Genomic DNA, 20,152 nt, shown 5'->3' with positions numbered 1-20,152 from the left:
ACACACACACACACACACACACACACACACACACACACACACACACAGTGAATTAAAATTAATCCTGATCAGGAATCCTCAAAACATGGCCATGTTCCTCAAAAACAACACCAATAATAATAACAAAATAATTTTTGTCATAACAAAACCTTGGGAAATTATCATAGCTCAGAGGAGCCTCAGCGGATAGGTGAATAAGTTTGGCATGGTGTCCTGAACACAGTCTGGAGAAAGGACCTTAGGTGGGAAACTGAGGAACCTCAGCCACTAGAAACACAGAGTGAGTTAGCAGTACACTCTCCCTAAATGATGTAAAAGGGTGAGCTTTAGGCAGGATGAAGAAAGTAAGTCTAGGTTCAAGGAAAGAAGAAGAGTTGGAGAAGGTAGAAGGGGAGGAAGAGGAGAGGAAAGAGAGAGAGACAGACAGCTAGGGTAAATACGTAGGTTTCTAGAACAGGTTGATTACTGCACAAAAAATGATTTCTTGTGGGATTTTAGATTATATGTAAAAATCGAAGTATGTGGTGAACGGTCTCACAAAAGAGATGGTAAAAGTACTGTCACAAAAACCACAGCTTTCATCTTAAAGGGAGTAAAAGAAATAGTTTATTCTGGAGTCATTTTGTGTGAGCATGGCCCAGAAGCACTGATTACCTCAAATTCCATGTTCCTACAGTTTCATGAAGTTTTTATGATTTTACAGAAGAAAGTCATACGTTCAGGCGACTTTAAAATACACTGGTGGGAACATCAGAGAGGCGGGTGCAGTAGACAAGGAAGCTATTCTGTGGGCTCCGGATGCTGCTGTCTGATGGCGCTCAGCTTTTGGACTGGTAGAAGGTCCACAAGGTTTTAACATATTTGTCACAAGATGCTAGTTCCACACAGATGTGGGCAAGGAATGGCTGTGCCAGAAGGCTAGAACTAGCCCAAGATAAGGAAACTAGCCTTGGCACCTGCAACATTCCGATCTCTCCACCGTACTGAAATTCTAATCAGCCAATCAGTTTTGGCAGACTCAGCTTCTTCTCAGTTTGGTTCACGGCGCTAAAGCATCCTGCACTGCTATGGGGGTGCAAATGCCACATTGCAAGCAGCACGGCCTTTACGACAGGACTGAAACTGTGTCCTCTCATAATGGGATACGAGGGAACATGGAACACTAGAAGTAGTCAAATAACCTAAAAGCAAGAACAGGCAGAAACAAACAAACAAATAAACCGTGCAATGTCCAGCTTAGAGAAAAGACACTCGACTACAGTTTATGGAGCGTGAGTTAAATGTGCCCATGAGAGGCTTGCCCTAAGTGCCCAATGTGTTCGAAAGTCAAAGGAGAGAGAATACTAGCCTAACACTCACCGAAAGAAACCCAGTGTCAATGGCCTTGAGGCCGTGCAGCAATGCTCTAGCCAGCGTCGCACTGGCAGGAATCTCAGCATTCTGAAGCCTACCTTAGCTAATAACAGACCCTCAGGGTAAATCACCCGACATTAGCAGAACACAAAAGAAACCTTGCAAACAGACCCACAGACACCGGATGGACTGTGGAATGAGCAGGCGAGACACTGATAACAGTCTAGAACTTCTGAAAACTCAGGGAGCCCAAGAGATATCCTTAGGAAACTATGCCTACTTCTGACTGGCAAGGGCCAGGGGTCAGTTTGCAGTCCCTGTGCAGTCTGGGTGTGGCTACCTGTCCTGGGAATCCAGCTGTTCTCTGGCCAAGGCTGTTGCTGGAACACACAGAGAGAACTATAGACTTCTGACGGTCTTGTGGGCCTTAGACCAACAAAGGGAGGTGTAAAGGACCCCCAGACAAAGCTGGTGGCCCCACTAAGGCATCAGGAAGCTTTGGGGAATAGGGAGCTCTGGAATCAGTTTTGGGGGTCACTGCTCTACGCCTCCCAACTCACTCTCCATCATGGAGGCTTCAGCTGCTCCTCAGAGCACTTCCTGAGCCCCCAGTGAGGAGAACCTTCACTCTGAGCACAGAATCTGGTCAGGCACTCGGAGGAATCATGGGTAGTTCATGTTAACTTGATATAAGCTAGAGTCATCTGAAAGGAGGGAACCTCAACTGAGAAGGATGCTCTCATTAGATCAGGCTAGAGGGCATTTTCCTAATTAGTGATTGATGGAGGAGGGCCCAGCCCATTATGGGTGGTGCCACCCCTGGGCTGGTGGTCCTGGGTTCTATAAGAAAGCAGGCTGAGTAAGCCAGTAAGCAGCACTCCTCCACGGCCTCAGTATCAGTTCCTGTCTCCAGGTTCCTGCCCTGTCTAAATTCCTGCCCTGTCTTCCTTTGATGATGAACAGGGATGAAAATGTAAGCCAAATAAACCCTTTCCTCCCCAAACTGCTTTGGCCATGGTGTTTCATCTAAGACAGCCCCATAGTGTTCAAAGGCTTTATCTGCAATTGCTCTAAACAGGAACATGGGGTGAAGACACTAGAAAGAGCTCTTGATCCAGGTCTCTGCCACATCGTGGACACATCTGTGCCTTTCACTGTGAGCACGTCTCTGTTCCTCTTACTATTTGTTGCCTTAACGTGGATTTTTTTCCCCTTCGTGTAACTTCCCACAGTACCTAAGAAAGATCTTCAAAGATCATACAAAGCAGGGTCCAGGGCACCCTAGAGGAATTTAAAGTTACAGGAGGGAAGAAAATATTTACCACTTGATGTTTTTAAAAGTCTAGCCACTTGCTTTGCTGTTATGATCACTGAGCTTGCTTGTCCTGCCCAGGGCCTGCATTGCTCACTGGGCTGGGCATCTTGATCGGGCCCATCCCCTGCCTGGGAATAGCACACACGATGGGGAACTGATAGGAGGGGCTGTCAATCAGAGGGTAGACTGTGCTCTGCTGGGAGGAGAGGGACAGCTCTCCCATACTGAGCAAGGTCAGATGTCCTGGCCTCCAGGAGGGACTCAGGACACAGGGCTGAACTATTTGGGGTACTGCTCTCCCCTCAGAGTGTAAATGTTTTCTTGAACAGCATGGGCTCTGTGGGGAGGTGTTTGCAAGGGGCATGGGAGGCAGTGGGGGCTGCCATGCTTGCATGTCTCATTTACACTTTCTCCTTACAAAAGCAGAGGCCTGCTTCTACTGTAGGTCATAATGGGCCTAACCTTGACCTACAGTAGATTCTCTGTACCCATTGGTTCTGTAGCTATGGACTCAAGCAAGTCAGGATGAGAAGTACTGGAAGAACCATGTCTTGGGTGGCATGTGCAAGCCTTCATCATTTGTCATGATGTCCTAAACACTGAATTACAACAGCTGTTTACCCAGAGTGTACACCTAAAGGCACGTGTTTGCATGTGCACATCTCAACCAGATGGCCCTTCCAGGACTCCTGGGTAGTCCAGGTATCCTCCACATTCTTTTATGCCACCAGTTCTCATGGTCCTGCTACCTGCCAATCACTGTGAAAGCCTCACTGCACATGTGTCCTTGAAGAGGAAGAAAAGCTAGCCACAATGGAAGAAAAGACTTGAAAGGACAGCGTAGGAGACAGAAGGGCTGGGAGGGACAGACAGAGTCGATGAGAGTCGGGCAGGCAGGGTCACAGGGGGCCACAGGAGGCCACAGGAAGCAGAGTCAAAGAGGCCATAGCATGAAGAGCCACTTGGTGGAGAGAGGAACTGAGGGTGTGAGGAGAGGCGCACAGACAGGAGAGGATCCATGTGACAGGCGGGAGACAAGCAGCAAAAAGCAGATGCTGGTCTGGGTGAGGAGTGGGGGCAGGGAGCTGGTGTGGAGCTTGGGGAGTAGTGGGGAGACCTGAGGTGGTGGCCAGAACATGCAGGCCTTGAGGGCCATGCTGACTGGCTGTGCTACATCTGGAGAGGGAAGCCACTGCTGGCTTCTGAGCAGAAGGACACTCACTGAAGGACTGCTAGGCTGCTTTACTGAGAACAAACTGTAATGGGACTAGAGCTCGGGTAGGCCAGGGATGAGGTCACTATAACCATGAGGTGCTGGAGAACTGAGGCATGTCACAGTCCAGACCAATACTGAGTGAAGCCAACAGACCTTGATTACAGACTGGATGTGGATGTTGGAGGAAGGCAACATGAAGACTACAGGATTCTAGCCTTGAGCATCTACAACAGACTCTTGGTCCCTGACAGCAGTACAATGATGTCCTGGAAGGCTCGGTATGTGGCTCACAGAGAGGTCAGGCAGATAACATGCGAGGCTGGACGCCAGGAGAATTGTGGTCTGGCTCTCAGACTGGAGAAGCAGCCACTGAGCTGGTGGCTAAGGTGCACAGAGCCCCTAGGTGGGAGTGAGGACCCAGGCAAGCCTTCACAGCCAGCCATGCGCGCTCAGCCTTTTCTTTGCCATGTCTTCCTGCCACTTCTTTTGCTCTCTGAATGGTCTTGGCTGGACCAGTGCCATGACTCTGTGATATAAGCTGGGGGCACAACACGGTGTAAGCCCATGCTTCAGACTGCCAGGTTTCTGGGTGATGATGGGTGCTGGGGACATAGGGTACAATCAACAGTCTGGGGCCTGCCCTGTGAATCAGGTGACTGGAAGCCAATTACCTCGAAACCTCTGCAATTAGCCTCCTACAGTCACTTTCATTCTGCTAAGCAGCTCTCAGCAAGTCCTTGGCAACTGCTTACAGCGTCCTGGTTACAGTCTTTGTTGCCACATTAAACTGCAAACCAAAAACAGCTGGGAGAGAAAAGGGTGTATTTGGCTCTCAGGTCGCAGTCCATCATTGGGGGGAACATGGCAGAAACTCAAGACAGCAGCTTGATTCGTAAACCACGCAAGAACGCTGTTTACTGTAGCCCTCCTTTTAAAATTCTCCTTTATTTGGGTTGTTTAGGCCTCTACCTCCCTTCCATCAACTCCCCCCCCCCCCGACCTTAAGCAGGAGAGAGAAAAGGTTAGCGGGAAGAGAGGGCTCAGACTCTTTTACCTCTCCTGGTTATTTAGGGTCAAGGGGTTATTTTAGGACTCTATAATATAATCTCTGTCAACCGCAGACCCAGCCAGCAGGCTCCTCCATGTTGCTGGGCATTTCTCTGTTTGCTCCAAACTGTCACACCATCTCTGGTCTCTGGTCTCTCCAAACTGCTGTACACTAGACGCCAACACCAAATGCCACTACAAACACCAAATGCCATGCCACACCGAACACCACCCCTTCTCTTTCTTGGTTCCCATATTTATACTCTCAGAGTCCTAGACCATGCCTGTCTCCGTGCTGCACGTGGAAGGCCCATTCCAGCTGGCAAAGATCGCGCTCCACATGAGATGGTTCACGGGTATGGGCAAACTATAGCCCAACTAAAATCCCACATTTGAGATTAAAACCAAAGCATATTTTCATAACACACGAAGAAAGCAAAACTTCCATTACAGCTTACTGGCTTGCTCCCAGGCTCGCAGGTAGCTGCCTTTCTCAGGGAGCCACCTGCCCAGGAGCAGCACTACCCCAGTGGTCTAGACCCTCCTACATTAGCAGTCAAGACAGTGCCCCACTAACATGACCCCAGGGCAGGCTGATGGAAGCGAGCCCTCTCTGCCCTCTTCTGAGGTGTGTCAAGTTGACAACAAAGATTGGCCCTCATACTGGTCACTTGGTCCCCAAGCTGGGAATCTGGAGCCATCTGAACCTTTCCTTTCTCCTACCCCTAATTTCTGAGCCTGACCTGACTCTATGCCTTCCCAAGCCCCAAGCCCTTAGCCCTTATGCTTAAGTATCAGGCCCTAGGCATCTTTGGTGTGTTGTGTGTGTGTGTCTGTGTGTCTGTGTGTATAGGGGAGGAATACATGCCAGAAGATGGGGTTACATGAATGCATGTACGTACAGAGGCCACAGACAAACACAAGTGTCATTCTTCTGGTGCTATCTACCTGATTTTTGTTGCTGTTTTACTTTGTTAAAAGTAGGGTCTGGGACTTGTACTTGACAACTGGGCTAGTCTGTCAGGCCAGAAAGCCCCAGGGACCTGTCTATTTTCATCTCCCCAGTGCAGGGATTACAACTGTGTACCACCATGCCAGGCTTGTTACATGGGTGCAGGGGTGAGTTAGGCCTTGGGCCTTCATGCTTGTGTGGCAAGCATATTTATTGACTGAGCTATGGTCCTAAGCATTAGACAACTTTTGTTTTGTTCTGTGAGGAGAGAGGCAGGGGCAGTTTCCACAATGCTCTGACCCCACCCAGGAGCTCTAGGTCCTCCTACCCTGCCCCCACCTGCCTCTCCCCTGAGGTACTATGAAAAGCCACCCCATCTGTCTCTAACACACCAGGAGGCCATTATAATGTCTGGCCCGGAGGTAGACACCATGCAAACGGCAGGCACTCGAGGGAGTATTATCTTCTTGGAAGCTGACTCCCCGGCTTTCTAGCCTGTCCACATGGACACTGCAGGGAATGACGTGAGATGCCTTGCTGAGGAACAACCAAAGCCCTGCTAGCTGGGGTGCTCATTGTAGAAATCTTAAGCAATCGTGTAAACTGGTTCCTGAAGCCTGTGCAGGGCCCTTCGAGCTGAGGCTTTTCTGGCACAAACCTGCCGGTTCCATAAACACCCTACCTTCCCAGATTTCAATGCCACTGTTCTCTCTCTCTCTCATACACACACACACACACACACATACACACACACGGAGCAGCTCTGTACTCCCACCCCCATGGTGCCCCCATGCACAGAACCAGGTACACGCGGCCAGCCCAACAGTGAAGCAAGAAAAGTTGTCTGAGAGGTTTAAATACTCAAACCAAGCCACGGCCATACCACAAATATTGTTGGAAGGAATTTGCCAAAGGTGGTGATTTGGGGCCCTGAGAACCCTCTGAGGCTATTGAGTGACCCCTGGAAATGGAGCAGCTCTGCCAAGCAGCACACCATGCATTCGTACTTTGGTCTGCGCGCTGCAGCCGGACCCCGTGCCCAGCCTGTGCCACCCGCTTCCTGGTATATTAAATGAACTGGTCTCTTGGTGGCACTGCCTATGAATTCTTTTACTGCGCACCAACCAACCCCTCTTCCCACTGTGAAATAAATGAGCAGTTGACAATGGAGGAAGTAGTATCCCAGTGGGATGGAACACGGGCCAAGGCAGGAAGCCCCACGGGGGATGGGATCTTACCTTCCGGAACTCCTCTGAGCTGATCTTTGCATCAGGCTCCTTGCTGATGCTAAGGAACTGCGCTTTGAATACTGGGTCCTGCTCCTGGACACATTGCTTAAGTCTATCAATGACTTCTTCCTTGGTCATGTTCTTGCTCTCCGAGGTTCTGAAATCACAGGTAGACAGAGCTGACGTGACGTCTGAAGTGGACAAACATGCTCTCGGGCTGGGGCTTCCTTTCTGTGCCTGCCAACTGCAGAGCCAGGACGGCAGTTTAGCAGCACCGCATCTGTGGAAGGGTCAGCTGCCCAGGCACGGGGACCCGCTCATCAAGGGCAGTGCTGTCTTCACAATAACGCCCTCAACGTAGAGCTGGATAGAGATAGCACGAGCCTGGGCATGTGGGATGGTTAGTGTGGTCAGCTAGGGTTTGGAATGGCCTAGAGACGAGCCACTGGGGACACCTGGGAGGGGCTGTTTTGGGCAAGCCCAGAGGACTATGTTGGCTAACTGAAATGGGAAGAACCACATTAAATGTGAGCAGCACCGTGCTCTGGGCTGGGCTCCTGAGCTGCACAGCAAGGAGAGAGCAAGTGAACCCCAGCACGTGTCTTTCTCCTTGCAATGTGACAAGATGCTTCACAGTCCTGCAGCCTGGACACTGCCACCATAATGGACTTCACATATGAGTGAAAACAGAATGCTTTTAGGCACCAGGGCCTATAGGGAAGCTTCAACCTAGACAAAGCATTTTGTAGAATAACTGGGTGAAGTCATAGGCCGCTGAGGTAGATCAGAGATGCCATGGTTATCCTGAGTTGCTTTATAGAATCAACTTAATTCACGAGGTATATTTTGAGAGGATGGTTGCAAGGTAATTCTTTCCTGGACCCCCACAGTCTCCCGGGCCCTGCTGAAAGGACAGGACAGCCATGGGCAGCCATGAGGAGCAGAGTTCCAGTCTTTCCTCCAGGAAATGGACAGATTAACTGCCATTATTCCTTCTCCTGGCTTTAGGGAGACATGTTGCCAGATATTTAAGTTTTCCTCTTAAAAGACATCCCGTCACCCCATGCTCAAGAACCCTGAAAACAAGAAGTGACAAGATGGCACCTCCTGGGTGTCCCCACTCCTGCAGGCTTGTGACATGCTATGAACAAACAGTTAAAACTGCACCTTTTCCTTAGACTGAACCAGTATTTTTCAGAGGAAGTGAAGCCAGAATATCCACCAGCCTAGTCTTTTTTTATAGTGTGTTTTGGTTGACAGTTCAGTCCGGCTATTGTTTTAGCAGCTCCGCCATTCATATCAGAAAATGGTAGCTGTGTTAACGGGCGGGCTTTACAGGAAGCGGTACAATAAGTACCGCTTATTGTGAGAGAGGAGATGTGGGTGCGTGCAGGCGCAGAGCAATCACGCCGTCTGGGAAGCGAGGGTCCTAGATTGTCAACACTAGGACAAGCTCCGCAAGTTCCCCAGCTCTGGGGCTATCCCGCTTTCATTTCCAGAATTAGCAACTGGCTTTAATTTTTGGCAAGAGCGCAGCCTGCTCTAAATATGCACACCTAGCAAACCGTCCTTTCTTAGTTGATCACAACTGAGTGTCTATTCCAGCAAGGCAATATATATATATATAATTTTCTTTTACATTACTCTTATTTTACCCCTCAGGAAGATCCAACTGGCTCTGCTCCTTGTTTTGAGACTGTTCACTTGGCTGATCCCTCGGAGTACTGAGTTCCAGGGTGGGCTGCGGGACACAGACACCAAGGCATACCAGAAGTTTCTTGTACAGGATCCTTCCTGAGGCTGAGTCTTGGAACTTAGTGGAGAGCCTAAAGTTGAAAGATTATCAGAGTGTGCCCGTTAAAAGGCTAAGATTGAGAAAAAATTTTACTAATCATGTGTTGTTGGGTGTGTCTGTGTGTAAGGCTGTGCATTGGAGTGCAGACGCCCGCTGAAGCCAGAGGCATCGGAGCTGGAGTTATGTGTGGTTGTGAGCAGTCTGATGTGGGTGCTGGGAACCGAACTTGGGTCCTCTTAAAGAGCAGTGTGTGCCCTTCCCCTCCGAGCCATCTCTCCAGCCCGAGGCTAAAAATTAAAAAGCTCAATCTCTGCCCAAACCTGAGGGGCGAGCAGCCTGACCAGGCCACAGAGGAACACTATGAAAGACAGTCCTGAGGAGACCTGATAGGCTAGGGTCAGAGGGAAGGGGAGGAGGTCCTCTGCTATAGGGGACTTGGAGAGGGGCATGGGAGGAGATGAGGGAGGGAGGGAAGGCAGGATTGGGAGGGACCAAGGGTGAGGCTACAGCTGGGATACAAAGTGAATAAACTGTGACAAGTAAAAAAAAAAAAATTCTTTTTAAAAAGCTCAATCTCAAGTGTCTAGGAGAATGTGTCACCCCCACAGGCACTATACATGTGTATACACAGAGACACACATGTACACTTAAAAATAAACCTTTTGAAAAATAATAAAAATAAATAGGAAGAGCTAGCAGTCCCAGAGACACAGATGGAACCTGTGCCGTTGCCCCCTTCCCCCTGCACTGGGCCTCCCCGAGGATACTCAGCTACCTCTCCATCTACCCTCCTTCCATGGTGATGGTGGCTCAATTACACACAGCAAACTCTTAGGCCTCTGCTGAGGAGGACTCAGCAGGTCTATGTGTTCCCAATATTATCCACGAGTGTCACGGAGGCGGCTGGGGAGGAGCGGGAAGTGGAGGACCTGGGGACTCACTTCACTAAGTGCTCATTCAGCAGATACGGGCAGAACATGCGCATGATTTTCTTGAAGTTACTCTTCGATACGGTCCCCGTGCACCCGGGGTCATATGACTGCAGCATACCGTAGAAGTCCTGGAAGTTTCTGGTGATGGTGTCAAGCACCATTTCATCTACCTAGCCCAGGGAAGAAGGAGATGCAGCTGCTGTACTGGAAGCCAGTGTGCAGGTGCCCTCAGAGCACACGGGGATGCCATGTGGTACTCACTGAATCCCAAGCCACAGGAAGAGGTGCCTTGGTTTCTGTAGGCGGGGACAGTTTTCTTACCTACGTGGACATGAGAGAAAGTTTTATCCATGAAAGTCCTTCCTGAGGGGCAACAGGAAGTGTTAGGATCAGAGTTGAAATCTGGCTCTGCCTGACCGGGAGAGGTCGGAGCAAAACTTATGAAAACGAACCGGATGCCAAGATCATAGCAAAGGAGAGGATGCAGCATCCCTTACGGTAGGTAGCAAACTGTGTGAAACGCTAGCAATGGCTCAATGGATGATGACAGGCTGGAAAGCCGTCAATGTGACCTTACCTGTAGGAAAGTCAGGTACAGTATGTAAAAACACATATCCAACCCATCAAAATGCATACGGTGGAGGTGTAAACTTTACCCTCTGATGCAAGTGGCGTGTGTGTCTGTAGGCACATCATAGGGTTGGACGTGTGCGCTTATACATATGACAGGTTTGAGCGCAGGTGCACACATACGTGTCAGTTTTGAGAGTGTGTGCATGTATGGCAGGTTTAAGTGTATGTGCATGTAAAATACGACAGGGTTAAGAGTGTGCACCTATAACAAGTTTGTAAGTACACATATATATGGCAGGTTTGAATGTGTGTGCACAGAGACGTGACAGGTTTGAGTGTGTGCAAATATATGGCATATCTGAGTGTGCACGTGTATGTGACATGTCTGAGTGTGTGTGCACACGTAGGTGACAGATTGGAGTATGTGCACATATTTATGACAGATTTGGGCGCATGCACACATGTTGTAGGTTGGAGTATACACTTATCTGGCAGGTTTGAGTGTGTGTACATATGTGTCATGGCTCAGGTTACATCAAGCAACGGCTGTGTTCCCTGGCTGCGTGGAGAGGCTCCTTCCATGCCTTAGTTTGCTTTGGTTTGAAGATGTGCACAGCTGCTGTGAGGCCCAGAGGTAAGGAGTCCTGAGCACCACAGCACTGGCTAAGCCAGGGTCTGCCTTACACAGGGGTCAGGGAAGTCACTGAGAACTCTCCAACTGAGTTTCCACAGCAACACTGCAGGCTGCAGCTGTCATCAATCTTGTACAAGATTGTTGTGCAATCGTGTGGTGTCTTCAGGAGGTAGACTCTCTGCCCTTGAAGAGAGCTCATGGAGGTGGCAGCCATGAGCTGAACACTAGCTCAAGCTCCTATGCCATGCCATAAAAACTCATTTGCTCTTGCTCTCAAGCACCAGTGGTAAACTGAGTCAAAGCATATTTTGAGGTACTACCTGGGCACATAGGTCCAATCCCTCCAGACTCATATGGCCAGATATGGGCACAACCAATGTCTTACTTGTGGGACCATAAACCCCTCCATCATTTTCTACAGTTTTCATGCTTAAAAAGAAGTGGTGTGTGTGTGCGTGTGTAAAGTCTTGGACATATCTATAAATCTGACTTAGTACTTCACACTTCTAGAGAAGCTATTCAGAGAAACCTTCGCATATAAGTGACATCCTGTGCTCGGCCCAGCAATTCCCCTCCAGAGTGAAGGCAAATAGCCCAGCGTTCTGACAACAAGGCCATATATGCAACTAATCTGACTTTTTAAATGTTCTTAAAGATCGCCAATGCTAATGGCTGCTAATGAGCCACTTATAATGAAACTGCCTACTTTTTCAGCCAGAAGCAGCAATGGCTGAAAGCTACTGGGTATGAGCGGTTACCCCTGAAACTGTGTCAACTCAGGGCATGAGACTCTTCCCAAACACACTTCTGCTGTAGTCATTCTCTTTTTTTTTGAGAGGGTCTCATTTCACTATGCAACCCTGAGTGGCCTGCTATTCCCTGTAGCCCAGGCTATCCCCAAACTCATAGTGTTTCTCCGGCCTCGGCCTGTCAAGTGCTGGGACCATAAGCGTGTGCTGCTGCCACCACGTGTGACTCCCAAATACCCCTGTGCGGGACCTGGCTGTGAGCGGAGCACCGCCCAGCACCTGCCACTTTAAGGCAGCGTTTTCAGAAATGTCAGGTGACATCCTCAGTGTGCTCTAGAAAACAAAACTTAAACCAAACAACAACCTCTTAACTGTAACGTGAAGACATGAGGGAAGGCAAAGTCGGTGCCTCATTTAAACTGTATTTTGCCAAAAAAGCTTGGCTTCCTGGCCTTGGGAGTAACCCAGCCAAGACGCTGTCCGTCGACACCGTCTGCGGCAGAAGTACCTTTGGGCTGTCATCCAGCATTTCCAGGAGGGAGCTGATCCTTACTCCACCAGTGCCGTCCGGGTCAAACGCCTGCTTCAATTCGATGATTTCTGGATCAGTTAACCTCGCAACCATGCAGTTTAGAATGCGATGCAGTTCTTCCCAAGATATGTAGCCACTGGGCATCTGAGCAGGAGAGTGTCAATAACATCAGGAATTAGGAAAATATATAGTTTCTACATCCACCCGAATGGCTAAGATAAAAAACTCAAGTGACAACACATGCTGGAGAGGTTGTGGAGAAAGGGGAACCCTCCTCCATTGCTGGTGGGAATGGAAACTTGCGCAACCACTTTGGAAATCAATCTGGCGCTTTCTCAGACAATTAGGAATAGTGCTTCCTCAAGATCCAGCTAAACCACTCCTAGGCATATACCCAAAATATGCTCAAGTACACAGTAAGGACATTTGCTCAACCATGTTCATAGCACCTTTATTCATAATAGCCTGGAAACAACCCAGAAGTCCCTCAACTAAGGAATGGATACAGAAATTGTGGTACGTTTACACAATGGAATACTACTCAGCAATTTATAAAAAGGAAATCATGAAATTTGCAGGCAAATGGTGGGAACTAGAAAAGATCATCCTGAGTGAGGTATCCCAGAAGCAGAAAGACACACATGGTATATACTCACTTATTAGTGGATATAAGACATATAATATAGGATAAACATACTAAAATCTGTACACCTAAAAAAGCTAAGCATGAAGGAGGACCCTGGGTAAGATGATCAATCCTTACTCAGAAAGGCAAATGGGATAAACATCGAAAGAGGGGGAAAACAGGAACAGGACAGGAGCCTACCACAGAAGGACTCTGAAAGACTCTACCCAGCAGGGTATCAAAGCAGATGCTGAGGCTTATAGCTAAACTTTGGGAAGAGTTCAGGGAATCTTATGAAAGAAGGGGGAGATAGAAAAACCTGGAGGGGACAGGAGCTCCACCAGGAGAGCAACAGAACCAAGAAATCTGGGCTCAGAGGTCTTTTCTGAGACTGATACTCCAACCAAGTACCATGCATGGAGATAACCTAGAACCCCTGCACAGATGTAGCCCATGGCAGCTCAGTCTCCAAGTGGGTTCCCTAGTAACTGAAACAGAAACTGTCTCTGACATGAACTCAGTGGCTGGCTCTTTGATAACCTCCCCCTAAAGGGAGAGCAGCCCACCAGGCCACAGAGGAAGACAATACAGCCAGTCCTGATGAGACCTGATAGGCAAGGGTCAGAGGGAAGGGGAGGAGGACCTCCCCTATCAGTGGACTTGGAGAGGGGCATGGGAGAAAAAGAGGGAGGGAGGGTGTGATTGGGAGGGACTGAGGGAGGGGGCTACAGCTGGGTTACAAAGTGAATAAACTGTTATTAATATAAATTTTTTAAAAATAGAAAATATATAGTTTCAAAGGCAGGAAAAGCCTTGTAGATGCTCAGCACTGGTAGAGCATCAGCTTCAGCCAAGCTGGGTTATGACTTGAAAAGAGATTTCGCCTACCACATGAGGCAAGAGCAGGGAGGTGGGAGCCACTAAGACTTTCTCTAAGGCTCTTCCCAGAATGGTTCCTCTGCCAGCAAACAGGTAACAGGTGGCTATAGGAATGAGGTCCTTTTGGGGGGCACAGGGTAACTCTTTCCCCAGGGTCTCCATGGTGTGAAAAACCCTCCGCCTCCCAGCCCCAACTGCTAGTTCCAAATTTCCCTGCATTTCCATTACAGCTTTCCAATTTATGTAGAATACTGATTGGACATGTTTTCGGTATCACCAGTTTCAACGGGTTGCATAGATGGGCAGTTGCTGAGAAAGACATTTCTGCTATGTTACATAAAGAAAACCCTATAAGCAAAGCCTTTTGAGGCAAACACATTCCCATGGAATAGGGTGCTGTCGATAAGTTAACTAAACACGAAAATGAAGACAACCTGTTTACTGGAGGACAACAGAGGCCCCCCCCCCACCTCGAGACAGACATTGTGAGCATCAGCAGCAACCATCATTGACTGCCACAGTGCGGTAAAATGCAGGTCCAGAGGCTGAGAAGACAGCACAGTTAATAATTTTAAATTTTATTTTATATGTGTGTGTATGTGTGTGTGTGTGTGTGTCTGTGTGCACCTATGTGTGTGAACCTGTGTGTGCCTGGTGCCCTTGGAGGCCAAAAGAGGTTGTCAAATACCCTGACAAGGGAATCACAGGAAGTTTGGGTGCTGGGAACTGAATCCCGGTCTTCTGAAGGAACAGCAAGTGCTCTTAAGCACTGAGCTCTTTATCAGGGTGCTGGAGATTTACACTCAGCTCCTCATTGCTTTTACTGGGCCATCTCCCAGCTCTGGAAGTTAGGTTCTCTGAGGCACAGTGAACTAAATGTGCCTGTCGATGGCTTGGTTTTGAATGATAATCGGTGTTCAAATCAGTGTTCCAAACAGGAACCACGGAGAAGTTCTTTCTGACTTCTGACGTACGCCCAGCATTGTGCGGCCACCATCACAGAACTAGAACCTTTGCAGTGCCCCCAAACCAGCATCCTGCACATCTGTGTTCCCTCCCGCTCCCAGCATCTCATTCCTTTTCATTCCTGGCTGGTACTCTATGGACATGTCACATTCTTATCTATGCCTGGGTTAGCTCCAGTTTGAACATAACAAACGGTGTTGCTTGAAACATGTACACACATGTCTGTGTGAGGAAGTCCCCGTGGCTCTTGGCTGGTACCTAGGTACAGAATCACTGGGTCACACGGTCCATTATTTGATCTTAACAAAACCCATCACATTGTTCTTTGTAGCCCGTGTGCCAGTTTTCACACTCACCAGCAGCAGATGAGAACTCTGATGTGTTTGCTTCCTTGTCAACTTGGTCCCTTTCATTACCCCCTTCCTAACAGACAAGCAGCCTCCTGACTGTCTTTCCACTCATTGGCCACACTGAGTGTTAACTTTCCTACCTCCTGTGGGTCTTTCTGGAGAAGGGTTCAGCCTCTTACCGAGCTAATAATTAATAAGGTCTTCTTTAGGGCTCTGTAGCGTTCCTCTGAGAACTTGAATAACTTCTTGATGATATTTTCCTTGCGAGACCGGTTTCTAGAGTCAGTGCTGCAGAGGGGGCAGGAGAAAGACAGGAAGGAGACTGCACCCTTAGACTTGTCCGTAGTGCAAAAAGCAAGCGCCCCACAATTCTCACAGTACTTTGTGGGGCTCTTTCTTCAAAAAGGGTGGTGTACAGGGGCAGGCCCGTTTGCTGTGAGGAGACATCAGACAGAGGACTGCCCTGAAGGAGACGTTTATAGGCATCTGTTAGCTGTGCCCCCAGTGCTGTCCAACCCTAGGCAGGCATCTTTCAAATCCTGATCTCACATAAAGACCAGGAAGGAAACCGGAGATTGCTGGCCACCAGGACCCTAGGGCAGGCAGCAAGGCACAGCACATGAGTACCACAGCTGAGGGCATGGGAAGTCCCAGCCTCTGCCCTGCTGTGACTACACCAGGGCCACTTGCACCCTCAGAGTCTCTTTTCCTCTCTCACCTCTGACCCTTGAGTAAAAATGGCCTCCATAGCTTCACATTTATGAATGCTTGGGCCCCAGGTGGTTGAACTGTTTGGGAAGTATTAGGAGGTGTGGTCTAGCTAGAGGAGTGTGTTCCTGTGGGTGGGCTTTGAGGTTTCAAAAGCCCATGCCATTCCCAATTACTGCTCTGCCCCCTACTTTGTGGATAAGGATGTGAGCTCTCAGCTGCTGTTCCAGCACCATCTCTGCCCACTTGTTGCCATGCTCCCCACCATGGGAGCTCCCCACCAGGGACTTTAACCCTCTGTAGCCATGAGCCCCAAGTAAATGCTTTTTTTTAATAAGCTTTCTTGGTTATGGTGTTTTGTTACAGCAACTGAAGAGTAAGATACCTCATAACAAATCTCAGCTGAGGGCCTCCCATTTGTCTTTGCTTAATAGACGTTCTCTGTGCCCACAAGATAGAGCTGGGCAGTGGGCGAGTTCACCTCTGGGACCATTCTCACACTTGCTGGAGATTTGGTGCAATGTCTACTCAGCTCTGCAAGACACATCTACACTCTGGCTCAGTGCCTCATGGGAAGAGAGTGTCTCAACAGTTAGTTTTGGCACTACTGTGTATGTAATCCCCTTCCTGCATGGATACCAGGCCCAGTGACAGGTACTTCTCCATTGTGGAAGACCTCCTGCACCGCTGGCCTCCTTACCATAGACTTCACGAGACATCACAGCCTCCACTGTAACAATCAAAAATGTCCTGTGACATTGCCGGGAGCCTCCTGGGAGGCATGCAGCCCCCCACTGGAGGACTGCTGTTTTAAAGCTAATGAAGGCCAGGAACTGGGCATGGTGGTACACATCCATAGTCCTACACAGGAGGAGAGTGAGTTCAAGGTCAGCCTAGGCCACACAGTGAGACCTCGTTTCTCATAAAAGAAAACTTTAATATATAAAACTTTAATTTTATTCTGAACAGCCCTAGAAAAATGTGCTATCAGACTATAAGAAAACCATAGCGAATAGGAAGTGACTGCTTATGGCATGTGCTCACAGCTGCCTCGTAGCAACAGGGCAGGGGAACTCTGGATACCTGAAAGGCTGGTACCCAGAGTGATCACATCCCTAAGCCCTCAGGTGGGACAGACCCCAGTGAAGCAGAGCAAGATTAACTCTGTGGTGCGTTTTGCTTTGTAATAGGGCAGAGCACTCTCAACACACCTGATGAAATATATGTATGTTAAAAAAAAAAATACCACCTTTTCTATTCTCTTCATGGCTCATGAGTGGTAATCAGCAAAGAGCACAGAGAAGTATAAACAAGGACTCCTTGGAGCTAAAGTCTAAATTCTGAAGTGTTGCCTTAGTCCTTTAGTTTTATTTTATATTTCTGAGTTGCCGCTACAACTTCCAGCTGGAAGTTACAATAGACATTAGCAGCAAACAAACACTGTGCCTGAGGCAAGAGGCTCCCATGACTGCAACATCTCGAGCGCAGAGACAGGAGAGCAGGTTAGCACGTGTTTCCCTTTCCATAAAACACACAGCAAGTGTGCCACATACGGTCTCCTTGGGACACACTTGGAGCTGAGGGACCCCTGTGAGCAGGTGTGTGTCCTGGAGGAGTCTTCGAGCTCCGGGTGTATGGCCCCAGTGGTATCACTCAGGCTTTTTTTTTTTTTCCCTCTAGAAACTGGAACAAGAATGCCATTCCTATAGTTTAAGGTAACTTGGAGCAAGAAAGGTGAAAATTATTTATAAATGGTAAAACGCTAGGTAGATGTTGCCAATTAGTTAATGAGGACAGTTGGTTCACTGAATACATGAAAATATAACATAATACATATTGTGACTTCTAAACTGATTTTAAACATACCTGCATCTTTTCTTTATGTGGATTGTCCTACCGGCTTCAAACCCCTGCCGCTCATAAAATGCTGTTAAAAACTGCTTCCAATTGACTCTCGTGGTGGTTTTAAGCCCAAATCTGCATGAAATGAAAACAACGATATTAAACAGTTTTTCCTGTAATACCACATAGATTAGATATTTAATATTGAATCAAAACCAACAGCTATGAATTTATATGAAGTTTTAGATCTAAGGCACACAAAATCATTTTGTAAAATAGCACCACAGATTGAGTTCTTAAAAGCAAGGAAAATCAGAGGATTGTAACACCCCATGTTGCGTGTTCTCTCAGTGGTGGCAAATTCTGAAGGAAGAAACAAAGGGATTTGGTTAACATTCTAATGTTCATGAAAGAATCTTCTCAAACTCATTGCCTGAAGAACTCAATTACTTTGACAGGCAGGACGAGAGCTCTTAAAAGTATTGGTGGCCTTAGCTTTGGGGCCTGTGACTGTTTACTGTGCATAGAAAGGAGACTGTACAGTGATTCTGAGTAGAACTTGCAGGCTGGGGTACAGGTCAGTGGTAGGGTATTTAATTAGCATTTGCAAGGCCCTGGATTTAATCCCTAGCCCAGAAAAATAAATAAATAGAAGGAAAGAAAGAGAAAGAAAGAAAGATGATAGATAGATAGATAGATAGATAGATAGATAGATAGATAGATAGATAGATAGCAATAACAACAAGTGTGGGCCTTGAGGTGGAAGGGTACACTTGGTTGTACAGGTGGCCCAACCCAGCACATGAACCCTTACAAATGAAGAAAGCCACTGGCAGGTAGTGAGGGCATCCTGTAGCCAACACATGCACAGGCCTGCAGGAGCTGCAGAAGCCCAGGCTTTCTAGGGGTCCCCTAATACCTATACCCTGGCCCACTGAGAGCTGCGCTGGGCATCTCCTGCCATACTTTAGGACTGTGTTTATGCACTGGGGATACTGGACTTAAGGTCTTTGCCATGGCAGCAATATAAACACACCCAACTAAAGTTTTTAAAAATGATTTCTCTTTGAAGATAATATAATCACATAATTTCCTCCTTCTCATTCTTCCCTCCAAACCTTGCCACAAACTCTTTCTTGCTCTCTTTCAAATTCATGGCCTTTCTTTCATTAACAGTTGCTACCTGCATATATATGTGTGTGTTTATACACATACATTCTTAGATGTAGCCTGCTCAGTCTGTACAATGGTACTCGTATGTATGTTTGTGGGGCTGACCATGTTGGTAGTGGACAGCCAAACTGGTGAGTCCTTCCCTGGAGAACACGATTTCTCCTACTCTCAGCATTCCTTAGTTGCCTGTAGTTCTTTGAATAGGGTTGAGGCCTCATGATCTTTCCCCTTTCCACTCTGTCAATTGTCTTTGTTTAGCTCATGGTTGGGTAGTCGTGAGCTGTACCTAATGTTCTGAGAACATTTCAGGAGAGAGGCAGGAAAGATCATAAGAGACAGAGGATCAGGGAGCTTGCTGTGAGAGTATGTCTCCCGGTAACATCAGAAGCTATGTCCGTAAACTCTCACCAAATGACTGCATAATTAAAAGTTTTAGTAAGAATAAATAACTGAAAATTCAAAAGTGCGTTTCCAAATTGACATGGTCCTGTGAGTTGGGGGCCCCAGAATCATGGCGTTAAAGACATCAGTGGGAACATCCTGTGGAGACTTTGACAAGTGGCTTCCTTTCCTAACTGCTTACCTGTGAGATGATGGCCATGATGGCCAAGGAGGTTCCTAAAGGATAAAGGCAACAGAGCTGTGCAGGATGGCTAACACTCAGGTGTTAGATCACATACCTCAGCTTCCTAAGTGGGTCATTCAAACGCTAATGTCACACATCCCTCCAGAACAGGGGGACAATAAGCCCACACAGAAATAGCACATCTGAGATACCAAAGCTGGTGCATGAGGTAGGCCGCTTTGCTTTACGAATCTGTTTATAAAAACTGGATTGGAAAACTTGAATTCTTCACTTACATCAATGGCATTTTAAAGTACAGAAAATAGAGGAGATTTTCAAGCTGCTGCGGGCCCACCCTTAGGACAAAGGAAAAGATATCTGCCTTGGTTCTAAAGCTGAGCCAGGGGACCAGGTCTTCCTCTGGCCTTAATTAGTCTCACTTCCCTCTGGGTGTTTTCTTTCATTACTGTCTGCTAAAATGCCCTGAGGACTGTTACCCCTCCCAGCCATCCACTGTGTGACGAGAACAACCTGAGGGTTTGGCCCTGAGGTTTGCAGACCAGGGAATTAAGATCATGTGTGTCACTTGGCCCCAAACCTCCACTTGTGATGTGGTGATCACCATCTCCTGCGTGGACTACATCTACATCAGACAGGACGCTTCTTTAGAACAAGAAGGCCTGTGGTGTGCCCATCAGCTAGGTCACTGTATGCAAA

The 20,152-nt window shown here is 48.0% G+C and overlaps 1 protein-coding gene across 1 annotated transcript in view; it reads right to left on the bottom strand.

Annotated features, from left to right (window-relative positions):
- Efcab6 (EF-hand calcium binding domain 6) overlaps positions 1–20,152 on the bottom strand; it is a 176,569-nt gene that overhangs the window by 63,299 nt on the left and 93,118 nt on the right. Inside the window, exons 10-16 of the mRNA XM_055627242.1 lie at positions 17,722–17,832; positions 15,327–15,435; positions 12,304–12,471; positions 10,101–10,160; positions 9,849–10,009; positions 8,768–8,938; positions 7,122–7,269 (exon numbers count right to left, since the gene is read on the bottom strand). Of these exons, the coding sequence (XP_055483217.1) occupies positions 7,122–7,269; positions 8,768–8,938; positions 9,849–10,009; positions 10,101–10,160; positions 12,304–12,471; positions 15,327–15,435; positions 17,722–17,832 (928 nt within the window). The remainder of the gene's footprint in view (positions 1–7,121; positions 7,270–8,767; positions 8,939–9,848; positions 10,010–10,100; positions 10,161–12,303; positions 12,472–15,326; positions 15,436–17,721; positions 17,833–20,152) is intronic.

The sequence above is a fragment of the Psammomys obesus genome, unplaced genomic scaffold, assembly GCF_907164565.1.
Source record: "Psammomys obesus unplaced genomic scaffold, mPsaObe1.curated_primary_1811, whole genome shotgun sequence".
NCBI classification, from domain to species: Eukaryota; Metazoa; Chordata; class Mammalia; order Rodentia; family Muridae; genus Psammomys; species Psammomys obesus.
The sequence above is the reverse complement of the archived record's forward strand: the minus strand, read 5'-3'. Positions and strand labels throughout refer to the sequence as shown.